Source organism: Thalassophryne amazonica, chromosome 5, assembly GCF_902500255.1.
Source record: "Thalassophryne amazonica chromosome 5, fThaAma1.1, whole genome shotgun sequence".
Classification (NCBI taxonomy): Eukaryota; Metazoa; Chordata; class Actinopteri; order Batrachoidiformes; family Batrachoididae; genus Thalassophryne; species Thalassophryne amazonica.
Genome location: NC_047107.1, coordinates 125,817,900 through 125,838,180, shown reverse-complemented (window position 1 = coordinate 125,838,180; position 20,281 = coordinate 125,817,900). Strand labels below are relative to the sequence as shown.

The following is a 20,281-nucleotide window of genomic DNA, read 5'->3' as shown; positions in this document are numbered from 1 at the left end:
TGATCTTATGAAATATTCTAATATATTGAGATACACATTTTCTTTTTTTTTGAGCTGTAGTTAATATTACAATTAAAAAAATGTTTGAAACATTTTAGGTTACATGTAGAGTCCAGAACATATACAGTTTTCACTTTCTGAAATACCTGACAGAAAAATATTGAATATTCAAATTTTCTGAGATACACCTGCATTTAGGAGTTTGTATTATGTAAAAAAAATCCTGACTCACCTTTAAATTTGTCATTCGTTATTGCATTTAAAAAAGTTATATATATAGAAAATGATCTAAATATTTGTTTTGAAGGCATCCTTATTTTACATAATCCCCCTCCCCTTTAATTTTTGAAGCTTTTGCCTTGTATACAGTACAGTGTAATGAAAATAAGATTAGATAAAAATAAATAAAGATAACAGGACAGAACTTTATTTCAGTTTTATCATAATGAATGTTTATTACAGACTTTATGTGTACTTTGATAAGGAGTTTTGCCATTTCTTGTCAGGACCTGAGTCTGTTGGAGGGCAGGGTGACGATTCGGCAGGTGAAAGCCGGCTCCATTGTGGCCAATCAGGGGGACCAGGTCAGTTTGTTAGTCCAGCTCTTCACAGTGGGGTGGATAGGATGTGTGTGCACAGCTAAGCCGTACATAACTGTGTGTCAGTGTGTCTGCAGAAAGTCTCAAAAATGTCTGAAACCAAATTCCACACTTTTTTTATTTCCAAATACCCTATTAGAGGAAACCAAAGTTGTTGCAGAAAATCCAGAGCTTGGATTAAAAAACAAGCATTTTTTGTATAAAAACCACTAAGGTTTTGCCTCAAACAAGTCTTCATCAGGCTGTCAGATCTGGTAAACCTGTGCCAAGTAGGCAGTTTTCACAAATTAAGCGTCCATGCTGGAAGGAGACTTGTGAGGGAATCCACCAAGACACTCATGACAGTTTTGAAAGAATTACAGGGTTCTGTGGATGTACGTGGAGAAACTGGGAATGGTGCAACATTTGCGCTGCCTTTATTCACAGTTTCCACAATAAGGAATTAAAGTATTTTCAAAATAAGGACGTCTTATTTGGACACCAGTGTGTCTGTGATGATGGATCCGAATGAAAGGAGGCAATAACAGGTCAGATTGATTTACTCTGTGTGCGTGAGTCTGCGTCACATGAGGCAAGCATCCGTTATTATTAATTAAAAAGAAAGAAAATAAGATCTAACAGCTTTCCTCCTGTTTGCGGGGATTTGTTTTGGGTGGAAATAACAGGTTTTGACCGAAAAATTAAAATGCCTGTCAGGTTCGGGTCAGCTTTGAACAGGAAAATGAGGCTTGATCCGAACTTTAATAACCTCCAGATCCAAGACCGACAGCCCTCTGATACGGACACTTTGGATTATGATAAATTCAGAAGTTGTCTGAGAGCCGCTGGGGACAGACGAGGACAAGCTGAGTGACCCTGAGACCTCCAAGCGCAGGGACGAAGTCCGGTCAAGTTCACCTGCATACAATTCGCCTTTTGCTGTTTCTAAATTCCCAAAAAAATACTGAGTTGGTGTCTTTTTTCCCATGAGGACTGGAGCATGATGAATGAATGAATGGAACGTCGTGTTTTTATAGTGTTCTTTAATCTGCCTGAGAAGGGGTGGTGGCCAGGTGGTTAGTGCACTTGGTTTCAGTGCAGAAGGTTCCAGGTTCGAAACCTCATCCCTGCTACATTTCTCCATGTAATGTGGAGTTGCATCAGGAAGAGCATCCGGTGTAAAACTTGTGCTAATTCAACATGTAGGTCCACCTCGGATTTGCTGTGACGACCCCGAGTGCAAACAAGGGAGCAGCTGAAGGGTCTTACTTACTTCAGTGTGCCTGAGAACACACTGAAAAGTCCACTGATTTCCCAGCTTTCCTCCCAAACACAGCTGTTATTTGTGTGAAGCACATTTCAATCAAGACATTAAATATAGTTTCACACAAGCTGTGCACACAGTGTGTACAGGATTACAGCTAACAGCCAAAATGTTCTCTATTACATATTGTCTTATTGTTCACATGTTTAAGGGACTTTGTCCACCTTTCTTGGGGTAAGTTACGGACACTTGTTGCAGTGTTACCCATGGATTCAGTCATATCTGTGTATTTACCCGGAGCCTGCATGTCCACATTAAAAGTCGCTGCACCCCACAGCACTCTAGAGGAGCGACTTACTTACAGGAGTTCTCAGTGAACATGTGCCAAACAATGTAACAATGATCTATTAAATTGACTACTGAAAACCTGAACTATCTTGGCTTCATACAGTCTAGAGTGAAATATATTCATTCATTCATTCATTTTCTGCTGCTTATTTGGGTCCAGGTTGCGATGGCTCATCCCGCATTTTCCTGTCCTCAGCCAAGTCCTCTAACTCTTCCTGAGGAATCGTGAGGTGTTCCCAAGCCAGCTGGGAAATATAATGGATCTGCCTAGAAGACCTCACTGGGGAGATGACCAAGGGGCATCCTCACCAGATGGCCAAATCACCTAAATCAGCGGTGTCCAAACTATTCCAGAAAGGGCCGAGAGGGTGCAGGTTTTCTTTGCAGCCACTGACTTCAGCAGGTCATTTCACTGATGAGCATCCCTTTGAGCAGGTGGGATGAGTTCATCAGTAAAATCACCTGCTGGAGTCAGTGGCTGCAAAGAAAACCTGCACCCTCTTGGCCATTTCTGGAATAGATTGGACACCGATGAACTAAACTGACAGCTTTCACTGCAAAAGAGCAGCAGCTCTACTTCAAATTCCTCCTGGATATTTGATCTTATCTTGTCCCTTAGTGTAAGCCCAGATACCTGACAGGAACGAGCACTTGGACAAGGAAAGGAGCGTAAATGAGCTGGTAAATCGAGAGTCTCGCCTTCTGGCTCGGTTCTTTCTTCACCACGATGGTCCAGTACAGTATCTGGAAAACATTCACCGTTTTCTTTCTTGGAAAAGGGTGGATTGTCCTCTCTGGGTTAGGGGGGAGTTGCTGCCCTATGTGGAGGTGTTTAAGTATCTCGGGATCTGGTTTATTCGTGGGGGTAAATAGACTGATTGGGGTAATGGCATAGAAGTCAAAGTAAATGTAAGGATCACAGTTTTTTCCCCATATTGTCTCGACTTTTTCTTACTTGAGGTTGTAATTTTTCTACCAAACCAATCAAGCCAACAGTTGAATGACGTTGCTCAAATTACCAACATGGGATGTTCAGTGCATGAATGTGCTTTCTTGTTTTGTTTTACTTAAACAAAAAAAATCTACTCATCAGAAGGATTCCTTTATAACCATAACCATCCTCTGCTTGATTTTTTTTTTTTTCTGATGGCGTCTTTTCTCTTTCACCTTTTTGTTTCCAATATTCTCACCAACAAGAATCGGGATTGAACCCTGCTCCCTCCTTCTTTTTTCTTCTCTGTGTGCTTTTCCAGGATGTGAGCGTAGCGTTTGTCATCTCCGGCTTGCTCCACGTTTACCAGCGTATGATTGACAGTGAGGAGGAGACATTGCTCTTCATCACCCACCCGGGGGAGATGGTGGGTCACCTGGCTGTTCTCACGGGGGAGCCCCTCATCTTCAGCGTGCGAGCTCACAGAGACTGCACCTTTCTCTCCATATCCAAGGCCCACTTCTATGAGTAGGTGGTAACACATCATTTTTTTTTTTCACATTACCAAAACGCAAACACACACACGTGTTTTTCAGGATTATGCGTGAGGAGCCCAGGGTGGTGTTGAACGTAGCTCACACTGTTGTTCGGAGGTTGTCACCCTTCGTCAGATTGACTTTGCTCTGGACTGGATGGCTGTGGAGGCCGGCCGCGCGGTCTACAGGTACCAACTCTGTCACACCGATGATGGTATTCTTTTTCTTTTTAAACTATTGCTTGTGACTGGCTGATCATTTTCAGACAGGGAGACAAATCCGACAGCACCTTTATTGTACTCAGTGGTCGACTGCGCTCTGTCATTGCAAAGGATGATGGGAAGAAGGAGCTGGCTGGAGAGTATGGTCGTGGGGATCTAATCGGTGTGGTGAGTGTTCATAATGTGGCAAGTGTCTAATAAAGCAGAGAAATGAGTTTGAAAATCACTGCATATTGTTAGATAGTTCCAAAACTGTTTTGTCATTTCTGATGAGGTTGTTTTTTGGTTGGGATCATATTTATTCAACTCATCACAGTGTGTTTTGTATAATAGCATTAGTTCCAAAATGTCTGAAATTAAATACAGGGTATCTCAGAGTTCTGTTTTAGGTCCCCTATTATTTTCACTTTACTGTATATAGCACCTCTTGGACAGATGCTACTGTTGATACTGTGGGAGGTGATGGCCTAGAGGTTAAAATGATGAGCTAAAGATCAGAGGGTACTTGGTTCAAATCCCCTTCAGACTGGAAAATCATTAAGGGGAGGGGCCTTAATTCCCAATTTGCTCCCAGTTTGTAGTTGAGCACCTTGCATGGTAACAATCTGACACTGGAGTGTGAGTGTGTGTGTGAGCAGATGAATGTTCTGTTCTACTGTCCTACTGTTATGCAGATGACACTCAGCTTTACATGCCAGTTAATGCAAATCACTGAAGGACTGGATGTTGAGTAATTTCTTACTCAGAGAAGACTGAGATGATGGTCATTGGTCCACAGAGATTTAGACACCAGTGTAATCAGCTGGCATTAATGTTGGATGCAATTGTCATTCATTACAGTGATGCAATGAAGGCACACACATCCAAAGCACATAAAAAGGTGTGCAGGACCAAAAAAATATCAAAGAGAAAAACCAAATGATCCGCACAGCCTGTGGCAACCCCGAGTCCAAACAAGGGAGCAGCCGATGGGTCTTACTTACTTCAGAAAGCGCTGTGGCTGTGCAGATCATTTTGTTTTTCTCTTATTCATTACAGTGATACCACAAAATATCTTCAGCGTAAATCTTTGATGCTACTTTGTCCTTTGGTCCACAAATTAGGGAGATTACAAATAAAACATTTTCACAAGGAATATTGAAAATATTTGGTCAGTTTTTTTCTGGCCGAGTTAGAAACATCAGTTTGGGAGCTACACCATTTTACACTGTTCCAGTGTAAAATAAGCTACATTTACTTCTGATATTGATGATGGAGGATTTGTTCATGAGTGCTTTCATATTGTTGTGATGGTCTAGTGGGGAAGTGATGGTCTAGTGGTTTGGCTTGAGACCAGAGGATCTTCTGTTCAAATCCCAGCCTGACCGGAAAATCACTAAGGGCCCTTACGCAAGATCCTTTATCCCTTAGTTGCTCCCAGTGTGTAGTGGGCACCTTACATGGCAGCACGCTCACATCGGGGTGAATGTGAGGCATTGATGTGTAAAGCGCTTTGAGCGTCTGAAGCAGATGGAAATGCGCTATATAAATGCAGTCCATTTGTTGTTTTTTATTTATTCATCAAATTAACTGAAATAATAATGAACTGAGTTTTTTCCACATGATGGAAATACTGTTTTAAAAAGATGAACTCGTTCAAACCATTATTAATATAATTTGTCAATAACTCAAAAACAAATGCACATATCAGGATAGAAATGTGTCAATATAAGTGTCACATGACTGTCTGCCAGTGTAGTCAGTGTCCTGATGTGGGTATTTCCAACACAAGTTATCTTAGCTTTTTTGAATTGGATATCAACTTTCTAGAGTCAAGGACATGGACATGAGAAGAAACGCTGTTTGTAGCAGCTTCAAATTGCATGACAGAAAGGTTTTTAATTGGTCATCCAGGTGGAGGCCTTGACCCATATGAACAGAGCCACCTCGGTCCATGCTGTCAGAGATTCTGAGCTGGCCAAGCTCCCTGAAGGCACGCTGAACTCCATCAAGAGGCGGTACCCACAGGTTGTCACCAGGCTGATCCATCTGCTGGGCCAGAAGATCCTGGGAAATATGCAGCAGGTCAACTGTCCTCTGGCAGGTAATCACGTGCACTTTTCTGAGTGAGTCTTAATGAGCTACGAGGTCTGTCCAAAAAGTATCGTACCTTTTTATTTTTTCAAAAACTATATGGATTTGAATCACGTGTGATTGCATCAGCCAAGCTTGAACCTCCGTGCACATGCGTGAGTTTTTCCATGCCTGACGGTTGTGTCATTCGCCTGTGGGCAGGCTTTGAGTGAGCACTGGTCCACCCCTCCCGTCGGATTTCTTTTGTCTGAGAACTTGCTGAGAGACTGCCGCTTTGCTCCATGAAATTTTTTTCAGAAACTGTTAGAGACAGGCAGTTGGAAACCATTCGATAGATTCAGTTGGATATCGGTGAAGATTCTGTCGGCGTCACACGGATTATGGACTTTTAAAATCTTTTTAAAGATGGCCCACAGCAGCGGAGGGCGCGCGGCACGCCGAGTGGCCATTCGACAGGCTGGATCGACCAGATCATTTCTAAACAGAATGCTGTGTTGATCCAGGACATCATGTGACTACCTCAGAAATGGCAACAGAGCTGGACATAGCACTTTTACGGCACATTCCACTGTTACAAGAGATTTTGTAATGAAAGACGTGCGGAGGATTTCACGCGTCGGCACGAAGCAGCTCAGGACGCTCAGCAAAGACCGCAAAGACGGAGGTGTTTTTTTGCTGTGCGTCCTCATGCATGCGCACGAAGGTTCAAGCTTGGCTGATGCAATCACATGTGATTCAAATCCATATAGTTTTTGAAAAAAATAAAAAGGTATGATACTTTTTGGAGTCAGAATGGGACAGAAGTTCAGCTTGTTTAAAGTAACTATATTCACGTTCTAAGTCGAGAAACTGTTGTCCGTTGGGACCTGAAGGGAGAAGTGATAACGAGATGGATAATAAATTACTTAGTTGATAGATGCACCAGCGGTTTGACATTTTGCAAAACGTTGTATTGAAACAGGAACTTCTGGCTCTAATTATTGTTAAAACAAATTCAAACATTTTGTGGTGTTCACTCTGTAACATCACAGAAAGTCCTGTTTGTTCCCAACATGTGAACACAACTGGCTGACTTTAGATACACCAGCATCAGTTGGCATTGTGCCAGAAGGCTGGATCTTAAACTCATTGCAGTTTAGTTTGAAGTATTAATCACAAAATAGACCCGCTGATAAGCACGTATGACAGTCAGCACTGTGTGCTGCAGACAGTAGATACACAGTTTTTGCTGTGTGACTTTTTCCTGACCTCTGTGCTCTGCAGTTCGTAGTCTGGCCCTGCACACACCCACCAGTAAGTGGGATGCTGCGAATCCAGCCTCCAACCTGTCCACTGTGGCCATCCTGCCTGTATCTGTGGAGGTTCCCCTCAACGCCTTCACTCTGGAGCTGCAGCACGCACTCAGTGGCATCGGTACACACGGACACACACCACAAACACAAACACGTTAACTCTGTCTCTTTTAGTTTGAGCTTCCTCAGTACTTGAGCCTTAGGTGACCTGTAAGTCAGTCAGATCTATAGTTCAGAGGAGCGTTCCAATTCCCTCCATTCTGGATCAGTGAAACTAAAGACCAATCCATCTCTTATTACTCTGCCATGCCCATTTCTTATGCTGCTTAAGAGCTTAGTGCATAAGTTTGAAGGCAATTTTGATCTAATCAGTGCAACATTTGCAATCCAGTGTCAGTGTACCATGGCTGTTACAAAATGAATGGTGACCATCCTCAGGTGGCAACTGTAGCCAGGGAGGGTCAGTGAAGGATTACACCAGGGTCAACATTTAAAAATGCTCCACTCATATTGAAATGTGGATCACATTATTTGTTTGATCATAGGGATTTCAAAAAAGACAGTTTGGACTATGTATGACTGAATGTTACAGAGTTATGGGTAAAAACAGCAAAAATGATGACAAAGGTCAATTTCAGTTTGTACAAGAATCGGAAGTTAAAGTTGCTCCAGTTTTGGTAAAAACTGAAGTAAATTACTGTGTGAGCTGATACAACTAATAAATGGCATAATTCCAACTGTTGACTGCTTGATCTTCAAAGTAAAGATCAAACAAGATCAACATCCATTAGAATCTGTGTTAGTTACCCTGTGATATGATAGCTAATCATGACAGATGGTGCAAGCTATTAGTTCTTCCTTACACTGAATCTAATTGAAGGTTGGAATGATTGCATTTGTTGTTTTGCAGTTTCATGAGTACATTTTTCTGCAGGGCCCACTCTACTCCTGACCAGTGACACCATCAAACAGCGGCTGGGCTCCGCTGCTCTGGACAGGTAGAACTTTCCCTGAAAACCATAAGTAAATAATAAAATCTAAATTCAGTTCATTTGACTCTCTGCTCGTCCACATTGGTGATAACTGATGAATCAGTGTTGTTGAAGGTTTGCTGCACGTCATCTTTTTCAGTCTGTGTTAGATGTCAGGATAAAAGTGTCATGATAAAGAAATGCACACAAAATTTGCATTGATTTTAATATTTATCTTCATTTGAAAATTTGTAATAAAATCTTTTAAAATAGATTTTACAATAAAATAAGTGCAGTGTTTACCTCCTATGAACAACCATAAAGAAGACTGATGATGTGCACATTAAGCAGGCACTAAAATTAATATCCATCAAGTTGGAATTTGTCTTTTGGAAATTTAACCTACATAATAGAAGCATGTTAGCAGGAAGGTTAAATTTAAGTTTTAGTTTAATTAAAATTAAAAATTGTGGGGTTTTTTGTTTGTTTTGACATGTTGCTGCAAATTCTCTGTTCTTAAGTGTCCATGAGTACCGTCTGTCCAGCTGGCTCGGACAGCAGGAAGACATCCACCGTATCGTCCTCTACCAGTCTGACTCCACCCTCACACCTTGGACCCAGCGTTGCATCCGTCAGGCCGACTGTATTATCATTGTGGGAGTGGGTGAGCAGGAATCCACTGTGGGTGAGGTAAACCTCTGCAGAAATACTTTATTAGTAGTTACGTGATTCCTGTTATATTTTATGGCTCTTCTACAGGAGATAAAGATAAACTGGACAGTGTAAGATAACAGGACCAGTTTTCATGTTTAATGACGTTTGATCATGTCAGGCCCAGTGTGGTAAAGATGCACACTGCTGAGTATCTAACACTGCAAGATGCGGCAGTCTTGAGACTTTGCAGAAACTTGCAAACTAAGTGCATTTCTGGTTTCATTTCTTGTTTTGCCCCCCCCACTCCCAAACCACCGCATCCCCTTCCCTTTAAATTTATTTCATTTTATATAGCACCAAATCACAACAAAGCTGCCACAAGGTGCTTCACACAAGTAAGGCCTAACATTACCAACCCCCAGAGCAAGCACACAGGTGACAGTGGTAAGGAAAAACTCCCTCTGAGGAAGAAACCTCAAGCAGACCAGACTCAGAGGGGTGACCCACTTCTTCTAACAGTTACGTTTTCACAAATTTTTACGAAGGGGAAGAAACAGAAAACAGGAAATCAAAACCTCATCTACTGCATCAACTTCACGCATGGCATCTCGCGGTCAGTCCAACATCCCGTGGTCCATAGCCGCCAATCCCATGTGATGCCCTCCACACCTCAGACAAACAGAAAAAAAAAAAAAACAGAATCAGTTGGCCGGAAAAACCATACCTCGGATTTAATTCATCAGCATTAAATTGACAGGAAAGCAGAGAAAATACTAAGGTGATTGCCAGCCGCTAACCCTAAGCTTCACTAACAAACCCAGAATTTAGATAAAGTTGAGGCCGAGACCTGTTCTGTTACTAATAAAATAAATTTAAGAGGATAAGAAGCATAGAAACATACTATGCCAGTATGCTAGCCATACGAAAGGGAAAATAAGTGCATCTTAAGTCTGGACTTGAAAGTCTCTATAGAATCTGTTTTATTGATGCAGGTGAGATCATTCCACAGAACAGAGGCACAATAAGAGAAAGCTCTGTGACTCGCAGACTTTTTATTCATCCTAGGGACACAAAGTAGTCCTGCACTCTGAGAACACACAACCCGGGCCGGTACGTAGGGATTAATTAGATCAGCTAACTAGGGAGGTGGTAGACCGTGAACAGTTTTATAGGTTGGTTAGCAGAACCTTAAAATCTGATCTCACAGGGACAGGAAGCCAGTGAAGAGACGCCAAAATGGGTGTAATGTGGTCGAACTTTGTGCTTCCTGTCAAGAGTCTGGTTCTTCATGTCATTCTGATCTGGACTCTCTGTGCTTCTTGATCTTCATTCACTGTAGCTGGAGAGAATGTTGGAGGGCGGTGCAGTTCGGGCTCAGAAGCAGCTGGTCTTGCTGCACCGGGAAGACGGTCCACCACCTCGAGGGACAGCCGAGTGGCTAAACATGCGGAGCTGGATCTGCAGACATCATCACCTGTCCTGCCCTCGCAGGGTGTTCTCCAGGAGGAGTTTACCTAAACTGGTACTGCAACATGTGCAGACATAGTAGTGTACGTGGGGAGGGACTGCGGAACACGAGATGGTTTGATAAATTCAGAGAGATAAGAAGGTGCACAACCATTAAGAATCTATGTCAAGAGCAAAACCTTCACATCAGCTCTAACATTCAGAGGAAGCCAGTGAAGGAATGTCAGCACAGCATTGATGTGTTCAAAACTCAAGCAGCTATTTCCTGAATCATAGGATAGGTTTCGTCATTGCAGTACTGTGTGCATGAAAATGTGCAGTCAAAAATCTCAAGGATTATTATCTCTTTCACTCTGATGAATCACAGTCACATAGTGACAGAGTTAACTTATTAAGCAGGAACGACAACAATGATCTGTTTTCTCTGAGTGCAAAAGAAAAAAAAACTCGTGGAAGATGAATTTTAGCAGCAGTCAAAGAAGGCATACATCTTCATTCTGCAGGTAAAAAGTGCAAGTCAATCATGTAGCTAAAGGAGGTACATGATCTGACCAAGAAGGGCTACATAAAGAGAGAATAGCAGCGCACTTAAAACAGAGACTTGAGGTGCCCCATACTTCAATGTGGAAAATCCAGATGCAGTGTTTCTATAAATAAACACCCAGCCATCAACATATGCAGAAAAAAAACTTTCATTTCCCTCCAACAAATACAGAAGCTGCACTTCCATCTAATACCAGCAATGCTGATGGGGAGTCTCTTTCCACAGTTAGCAATAAACCGTTCAGCACTTTAGTGAGTGTAGTCCGTGTGGTGTGATGTGCGTGAAATGCAGACTGCACAGGCTCAAAAAGATTTGACAAATATGCAGTAAGTTGCTTAGCAACCACTTTTTTTTAAAGACTTCTGAAAAAAATTATATAAAATGGAAATCGGTCTATAATTTGTCATCAACCCCAGGTCCAAACTTGGTGGATGTTTTGCATTAAAGCCGGTAGAGGGAAAATTAATTCACTAAAATCAGGAAATACAGGATGCAGATGTCACAGAATCATTGAAGAAGCTCAAGGAGGAAAGAGGCCAGCTTCTATAAGAGGAGGGTAATCAATGGATGTCTCAGAATCCACGATCATTACCATTTAAGAAAAGTAAACTGAACCCCCCCTCACCAAACATCATTGAACCTCTGTGGGTAGATTTTAAACGTGTAGGGCAGGGCTTCCCAAACTTTACTCCTCTGAATTTTTTAGGAATCTGCTAGCTTAGCCGATTTAGCATGGCGGCTTCTCCTGTCTCTCCTGCACTTTTCTGCTCTGGGTGTGAAATGTTTAGTTATTGTCTGGCTGTCTGAGTGGTGTCCAAAAAATGAGGTGGGCTTCATAGATAATTGGCAAAGCTTCTGGGGAAAATCTGGTCTTGTTAGGAGAGATGGCATCCATCCCACTTTGGATGGAGCAGCTCTCATTTCTAGAAATCTGGCCAATTTTCTTAAATCCTCCAAACCGTGACTATGCAGGGTTGGGACCAGGAAGCAGAGTTGTAGTCTTACACACCTCTCTGCAGCTTCTCTCCCCCTGCCATCCCCTCATTACCCCATCCCCGTAGAGACGGTGCCTGCTCCCAGACCACAAATAACCAGCAAAAATCTATTTAAGCATAAAAATTCAAAAGAAAAAATAATATAGCACCTTCAACTGCACCACAGACTAAAACAGTTAAATGTGGTCTATTAAACATTAGGTCTCTCTCTTCTAAGTCCCTGTTAGTAAATGATATAATTGATCAACATATTGATTTATTCTGCCTTACAGAAACCTGGTTACAGCAGGATGAATATGTTAGTTTAAATGAGTCAACACCCCCGAGTCACACTAACTGCCAGAACGCTCGTAGCACGGGCCGAGGAGGAGGATTAGCAGCAATCTTCCATTCCAGCTTATTAATTAATCAAAAACCCAGACAGAGCTTTAATTCATTTGAAAGCTTGACTCTTAGTCTTGTCCATCCAAATTGGAAGTCCCAAAAACCAGTTTTTTTTGTTATTATCTATCGTCCACCTGGTCGTTACTGTGAGTTTCTCTGTGAATTTTCAGACCTTTTGTCTGACTTAGTGCTTAGCGCAGATAAGATAATTATAGTGGGCGATTTTAACATCCACACAGATGCTGAGAATGACAGCCTCAACACTGCATTTAATCTATTATTAGACTCAATTGGCTTCGCTCAAAATGTAAATGAGTCCACCCACCACTTTAATCATATCTTAGATCTTGTTCTGACTTATGTTATGGAAATTGAAGACAACAGTATTCCCTGAAAACTCCCTTCTGTCTGATCATTTCTTAATAACATTTACATTTACTCTGATGGACTACCCAGCAGTGGGGAATAAGTTTCATTACACTAGAAGTCTTTCAGAAAGCGCTGTAACTAGGTTTAAGGATATGATTCCTTCTTTATGTTCTCTAATGCCATATACCAACACAGTGCAGAGTAGCTACCTAAACTCTGTAAGTGAGATAGAGTATCTCGTCAATAGTTTTACATCCTCAAAGTTGAAGACAGCTTTGGATGCTGTAGCTCCTCTGAAAAAGAGAGCTTTAAATCAGAAGTGCCTGACTCCGTGGTATAACTCACAAACTCGCAGCTTAAAGCAGATAACCTGTACGTTGGAGAGGAAATGGCGTCTCACTAATTTAGATCTTCACTTAGCCTGGAAAAAGAGTCTGTTGCTCTATAAAAAAGCCCTCCGTAAAGCTAGGACATCTTACTACTCATCACTAATTGAAGAAAATAAGAACAACCCCAGGTTTCTTTTCAGCACTGTAGCCAGGCTGACAAAGAGTCAGAGCTCTATTGAGCCGAGTATTCCTTTAACTTTAACTAGTAATGACTTCATGACTTTCTTTGCTAATAAAATTTTAACTATTAGAGAAAAAATTACTCATAACCATCCCAAAGACGTATCGTTATCTTTGGCTGCTTTCAGTGATGCCGGTATTTGGTTAGACTCTTTCTCTCCGATTGTTCTGTCTGAGTTATTTTCATTAGTTACTTCCTCCAAACCATCAACATGTCTATTAGACCCCATTCCTACCAGGCTGCTCAAGGAAGCCCTACCATTATTTAATGCTTCAATCTTAAATATGATCAATCTATCTTTATTAGTTGGCTATGTACCACAGGCTTTTAAGGTGGCAGTAATTAAACCATTACTTAAAAAGCCATCACTTGACCCAGCTATCTTAGCTAATTATAGGCCAATCTCCAGCCTTCCTTTTCTCTCAAAAATTCTTGAAAGGGTAGTTGTAAAACAGCTAACTGATCATCTGCAGAGGAATGGTCTATTTGAAGAGTTTCAGTCAGGTTTTAGAATTCATCATAGTACAGAAACAGCATTAGTGAAGGTTACAAATGATCTTCTTATGGCCTCAGACAGTGGACTCATCTCTGTGCTTGTTCTGTTAGACCTCAGTGCTGCTTTTGATACTGTTGACCATAAAATTTTATTACAGAGATTAGAGCATGCCACAGGTATTAAAGGCTTATTAAAGGCTGGTTTGAATCATATTTATCTAATAGATTACAATTTGTTCATGTAAATGGGGAATCTTCTTCACAGACTAAGGTTAATTATGGAGTTCCACAAGGTTCTGTGCTAGGACCAATTTTATTCACTTATACATGCTTCCCTTAGGCAGTATTATTAGACGGCATTGCTTAAATTCTCATTGTTACGCAGATGATACCTAGCTTTATCTATCCATGAAGCCAGAGGACACACACCAATTAGCTAAACTGCAGGATTGTCTTACAGACATAAAGACATGGATGACCTCTAATTTCCTGCTTTTAAACTCAGATAAAACTGAAGTTATTGTACTTGGCTCCACAAATCTTAGAAACATGGTGTCTAACCAGATCCTTACTCTGGATGGCATTACCCTGACCTCTAGTAATACTGTGAGAAATTTTGGAGTCATTTTTGATCAGGATATGTCATTCATTGCGCATCTTAAACAAATATGTAGGACTGATTTTTTGCATTTGCGCAATATCTCTGAAATTAGAAAGGTCTTTTCTCAGAGTGATGCTGAAAAACTAATTCATGCATTTATTTCCTCTAGGCTGGACTATTGTAATTCATTATTATCAGGTTGTCCTAAAAGTTCCCTGAAAAGCCTTCAGTTAATTCAAAATGCTGCAGCTAGAGTGCTAACAGGGCCTAAAAGGAGAGAGCATATCTTACCCATATTGGCCTCTCTTCATTGGCTTCCTGTTAATTCTAGAATAGAATTTAAAATTCTTCTTATTACTTATAACGTTTTGAATAATCAGGTCCCATCTTATCTTAGGGACCTCATAGTACCATATCACCCCAATAGAGCGCTTCGCTCTCAGACTGCAGGCTTACTTGTAGTTTCTAGGGTTTGTAACACTGCACTGTTTCTTTCTCTTTTTGCTCTGTATGCACCACTCTGCATTTAATCATTAGTGATTGATCTCTGCTCCCCTCCACAGCATGTCTTTCTCCTGTTTCTCTCCCTCAGCCCCAACCAGTCCCAGCAGAAGACTGCCCCTCCCTGAGCCTGGTTCTGCTGGAGGTTTCTTCCTGTTAAAAGGGAGTTTTTCCTTCCCACTGTTGCCAAGTGCTTGCTCACAGGGGGTCGTTTTGACCGTTGGGGTTTTTCCGTAATTATTGTATGGCTTTGCCTTACAGTATAAGGCGCCTTTGGGCAACTGTTTGTTGTGATTTGGCGCTATATAAATAAAATTGATTTGATTTGAATTGGAGGTGATTTCCAAGGATTTTAGAAAATCCATACATCAAGAAAAGAGACTCTTAGTTTGCTGAAAGCTAGTAGTTCCTTACTTAAACAGTTACTTAATCTTTTGCGCATGTCACAATTAGAATTTTTTGTGCAATAAAATCTGAACAAATGACCACTTTTACACCTGTTTGTACTTGTATGTGATTTTTCAGAGAGAGCTGTACCAGCGTGTGTTTGAGAAGTGTCCAGACCGTCATTCTGACTTCTCCCGACTGGCCAGGATCCTGACAGGAAACAGTATCGCGCTTGTGCTGGGTGGAGGGGGCGCCAGGTACCACTGATTTACAGTAGTGTTCAGAATAATAGTAGTGCTATGTGACTAAAAAGATTAGTCCGGGTTTTGAGTATATTTCTTATTGTTACATGGGAAACAAGGTACCAGTAGATTCAGTAGATTCTCACAAATCCAACAAGACCAAGCATTCATGATATGCACACTCTTAAGGCTATGAAATTGGGCTGTTAGTAAAAAAAAAAAAAAAGTAGAAAAGGGGGTGTTCACAATAATAGTAGTGTGGCATTCAGTCAGTGAGTTCGTCAATTTTGTGGAACAAACAGGTGTGAATCAGGTGTTCCCTATTTAAGGGTGAAGCCAGCACCTGTTGAACATGCTTTTCTCTTTGAAAGCCTGAGGAAAATGAGATGTTCAAGACATTGTTCAGAAGAACAGCGTAGTTGATTAAAAGTTGATTGGAGAGGGGAAAACTTATACGCAGGTGCAAAAAATTATAGGCTGTTCATCTACAATGATCTCCAGTGCTTTAAAATGGACAAAAAAAACAGAGACGCATGGAAGAAAATGGAAAACAACCATCAAAATGGATAGAAGAATAACCAGAATGGCAAAGGTTCACCCATTGATCAGCTCCAGGATGATCAAAGACAGTCTGGAGTTACCTGTAAGTGCTGTGACAGTTAGAAGACGCCTGTGTGAAGCTAATTTATTTGCAAGAATCCCCCGCAAAGTCCCTCTGTTAAATAAAAGACGTGCAGAAGAGGTTACAATTTGCCAAAGAACACATCAACTGGCCTAAAGAGAAATGGAGGAATATTTTGTGGACTGATGAGAGTAAAATTGTTCTTTTTGGGTCCAAGGGCCACAGACAGTTTGTGAGACGACGCCCAAACTCTGAATTCACAGTGAAGACAGTGAAGCATGGTGGTGCAAGCATCATGATATGGGCATGTGGTGTTGGGCCTATATATCGCATATCAGGTATCATGGATCAGTTTGGATATGTCAAAATGCTTGAAGAGGTCATGTTGCCTTATGCTGAAGAGGACATGCCCTTGAAATGGGTGTTTCAACAAGACAATGACCCCAAGCACACTAGTAAACGAGCAAAGTCTTGGTTCCAAAACAACAAAATTAATGCCTCGCAGATGTGAAGAAATCATGAAAAACTGTGGTTATACAACTAAATACTAGTTTAGTGATTCACAGGATTGCTAAAAAAGCAGTTTGAACATAATAGTTTTGAGTTTGTAGCGTCAACAGCAGATGCTACTATTATTGCGAACACCCCCTTTTCTACTTTTTTTTACTAATAGCCCAATTTCATAGCCTTAAGAGTGTGCATATCATGAATGCTTGGTCTTGTTGGATTTGTGAGAATCTACTGAATCTACTGGTACCTTGTTTCCCATGTAACAACAAGAAATATACTCAAAACCTGGATTAATCTTTTCAGTCACATAGCAGTATTATTATTCTGAACACTACTGTATATACACACACACACATCCTTCATACATGCAACGGAAAAATCAAACACGTGCAAACAATGATGTATCCTGCGAGTACAATTCCGATCCTAGGTTTGCTCCTTAATCCAGATCAGCCTTCATTGTAAGACCTGTTCTCGTACATACTCATTATACTATTACTATTATTCATACTCATAATTGTTTCCTTGGTTAAAGCACCTTATCTTGTAATATTAAAAGATGATTTTAAAATGTTCTTGTGTATTTGGAACTGCCACTCGTATCTGTTCTCAGAAAATTCCCTGATTTTTAAATAAAATCAAGCGTCCAGCCCCTCTCCAGGAGTTGGGTACCAGAGCCCATGCTGTGCGTGGAGGTGAGCCCGACTATCTCTAGTCGGTATCTCTCAACCTCCCGCACAAGCTCAGGCTCCTTGCCCCCCAGCGAGTTGACATTCCACGTCCCAACAGCCAGGGGCTGTGAGCATGGACCGGGTCGCTGGGCCACGTTGCTCCTTCAGGCTGAGCCCGGCCGGGCCCCATGGGCTAAGGCCCGACCACCAGGCGCTCGCATGCGAGCGCCAACCCCAGGCCTGGCTCCAGGGTGGGACCCCAGCTCCGTCATACCGGGTGACGTCTCGGTCCTTGATCTTTCACTGGTCATGGAGGTTCTGAGCTGCCCTTAGTCTGACCCGTCACCTAGGACCTGTTTGCCTTGGGAGACCCTACAGGGAGCACAAAGGCCCCGACAACATAGCTCCTAGGATCATCCGGGTACGCAAACTCCCCCACCACGATAAGGTGGCAGCTAGAGGGGGAGTTCAGCTCTCCACCGGCACTGTTTACGGTGCGGGTGGGGAGCTGTTGACCCTGACTGGGGATGTTGTTGGGTGGTGGAAGGAGTACTTCGAGTATCTCCTCAATCCCATCGTCACGTCTTCCGAAGAGGAAGCAGAGACTGGGGACCCAGAGGCGGACTCATCCATTACCCAGGCAGAAGTCACCGAGGTGGTTAGAAAGCTCCTCGGTGGCAAGGCTCCTGGGGTGGATGAAATCCGTCCTGAGTACCTTAAGTCTCTGGATGTTGTGGGACTGTCTTGGCTGACACGCCTCTGCAACAACACGTGGCGATCGGGGACAGTGCCTCTGGACTGGCAGACCGGGGTGGTGGTCCCTCTGTTTAAGAAGGGGGACCGGAGGGTGTGTTCCAACTATAGGGGGATCACATTCCTCAGCCTCCCCGGTAAGGTCTATTCCAGAGTACTGGAGAGGAGAATTCGACCGATGGTCGAACCTCGGATTCAGGAGGAGCAGTGTGGTTTTCGTTCTGGTCGCATCACACTGGACCAGCTCTACATGCACCATCGGGTGCTCGAGGGTTCATGGGAGTTCGCCCAACCAGTCCACATGTGTTTTGTGGATCTGGAGAAGGCATTTGACCGTGTCCCTCGGGGCACCCTGTGGGGAGTGCTCCGGGAGTATGGGGTCCGGGGTCCTTTGCTAAGGGCTATCCGGTCCCTGTACGACCGCAGCAGGAGCTTGGTTCGCATTGCCGGTAGTAAGTCAAACCTGTTTCCAGTGCACGTTGGCCTCCGCCAGGGCTGCCCTTTGTCACCAGTTCTGTTCATTATTTTTATGGACAGAATTTCTAGGCGCAGCCAGGGTGTAGAGGGGGTCTGGTTTGGGACGATGTGGTTCTGTTGGCTTCATCAAATCAGGACCTTCAGTGTGCACTGGCGCGGTTTGCAGCCGAGTGTGAGGTGTCCGGGATGAAAATCAGCACCTCCAAATCCGAGGCCATGGTTCTCGACCGGAAAAAGGTGCTTTGCCCTCTTCAGGTCGGTGGAGTGTCCTTGCCTCAAGTGGAGGAGTTTAAGTATCTCGGGGTCTTGTTCATGAGTGAGGGACGGATGGAGCGTGAGATCGATAGACAGATCGCTGCAGCGTCTGCAGTGATGCGGTCGCTGTATCGGACCGTCGTGGTGAAGGGAGAGCTGAGTAGGGGGCAAAGCTCTCGATTTACCGATCGATCTACGTTCCGATCCTCACCTATGGTCATGAGATTTGGCTCATGACCGAAAGAATGAGATCGCGAGTACAGGCGGCCGAGATGGGTTTCCTCCGCAGGGTGGCTGGGCGCTCCCTTAGAGATAGGATGAGGAGCTCGGTCACTCGGGAGGAGCTCGGAGTCGAGCCGCTGCTCCCCCATGTCGAAAGGAGTCAGTTGAGGTGGCTTGGGCATCTTTTGCGGATGCCCCCTGGACGCCTCGCTGGAGAGGTGTTCCGGGCACGTCCCATTGGGAGGAGGCCCCGGGGAAGACCCAGATCACACTGGAGGGACTACATCTCTCGGCTGGCTTGGGAACGCCTTGGGGTTCCCCCGGAGGAGCTGGGGGAGGTGTGTGTGGATCGGGGGGTCTGGGCGGCTTTGCTTGAGCTGCTGCCCCCACGACCCGACTCCGGATAAAGCGGAAGAAAATGGATGGATGGATGGATAAATAAAATCAGTTTCTGTTATCACATTTTACATTTTAATTTGAAAAACAACAAATCAGTTTAAAATTCAACATTAGCAGTTCTGTCAAGAAGAGGAATATTACCTTTATTCAAAGTGTTGAAAAATAACTGGAGTCTTATTATTTGTGAGTGTAAAGTCCAGGTTTAGGCTCATTTTTTAAATTCATTTCTTCTAAGAGTATGTGCAGCTTGTTTGTTTGTCTCCGTTGTGACGGCCTCTCAGTTTGTCTGCCTCTCTTTTTTTTTCTCTGGCTCATCCAGGAGATGTGTTCAGGTAGGTGTTGGTTTCCTCCCAATGACCTCACACACCTGGTGGACATACATTAAAGATTAATATATGTTTCTGTGAAGGCTCTCAGTTGTCCAGATGGTTTCCATAGTAGAGAAGCTTCAATCTTTGACTGGACTGGGCTGGGCTTCCTCAGCTAAATTTCTTGCTGTGGTAGTCTGACTTCTGTCTTGAGACAGTTAAAGTGTCTTGCAAGCAACCCAGTCCAGTCGAAGATTTAAGCTTCTCTACTATTAATATATGTTTCCTTTTAGCATGTCATGTGATGACGTATTTTTTGACTTCATACAACATAGGAAGTGTGGGATGAGCTGCTTGGTCTACTGCCACCGCGACCTGTATAAGCAGCAGAAAATGAAATAATTAAAACCGTAGCAAAACAAGGCAGCTCGTGGCCAAGCATCCCTCACCACAAACAGCCCTCCTAGAGTTTAAATGATTACACCAAATTTTTTTTATGTGGTGGGGAGGGTCTTGAGAGCATGCACCAAATTTGTCTTTGATGCATCAAAGCGTTGCAGAGCGATGACTTCACTTCCTGTTTGGGGGTTGTGCCATTGATTTTAATTGGTTGTGCCATTGATTTTAATTGGTTGTGACAG

The 20,281-nt window shown here is 42.9% G+C and overlaps 1 protein-coding gene across 1 annotated transcript in view; it reads left to right on the top strand.

Annotated features, from left to right (window-relative positions):
• Positions 1–20,281, top strand: part of pnpla7b (patatin-like phospholipase domain containing 7b) — a 59,658-nt gene that overhangs the window by 26,822 nt on the left and 12,555 nt on the right. Inside the window, 11 exon segments of the mRNA XM_034171295.1 lie at positions 507–584; positions 3,444–3,649; positions 3,718–3,785; positions 3,788–3,845; positions 3,923–4,046; positions 5,772–5,961; positions 7,215–7,364; positions 8,178–8,241; positions 8,736–8,904; positions 10,208–10,390; positions 15,320–15,438. Coding sequence (XP_034027186.1) covers positions 507–584; positions 3,444–3,649; positions 3,718–3,785; positions 3,788–3,845; positions 3,923–4,046; positions 5,772–5,961; positions 7,215–7,364; positions 8,178–8,241; positions 8,736–8,904; positions 10,208–10,390; positions 15,320–15,438 — 1,409 coding nt within the window.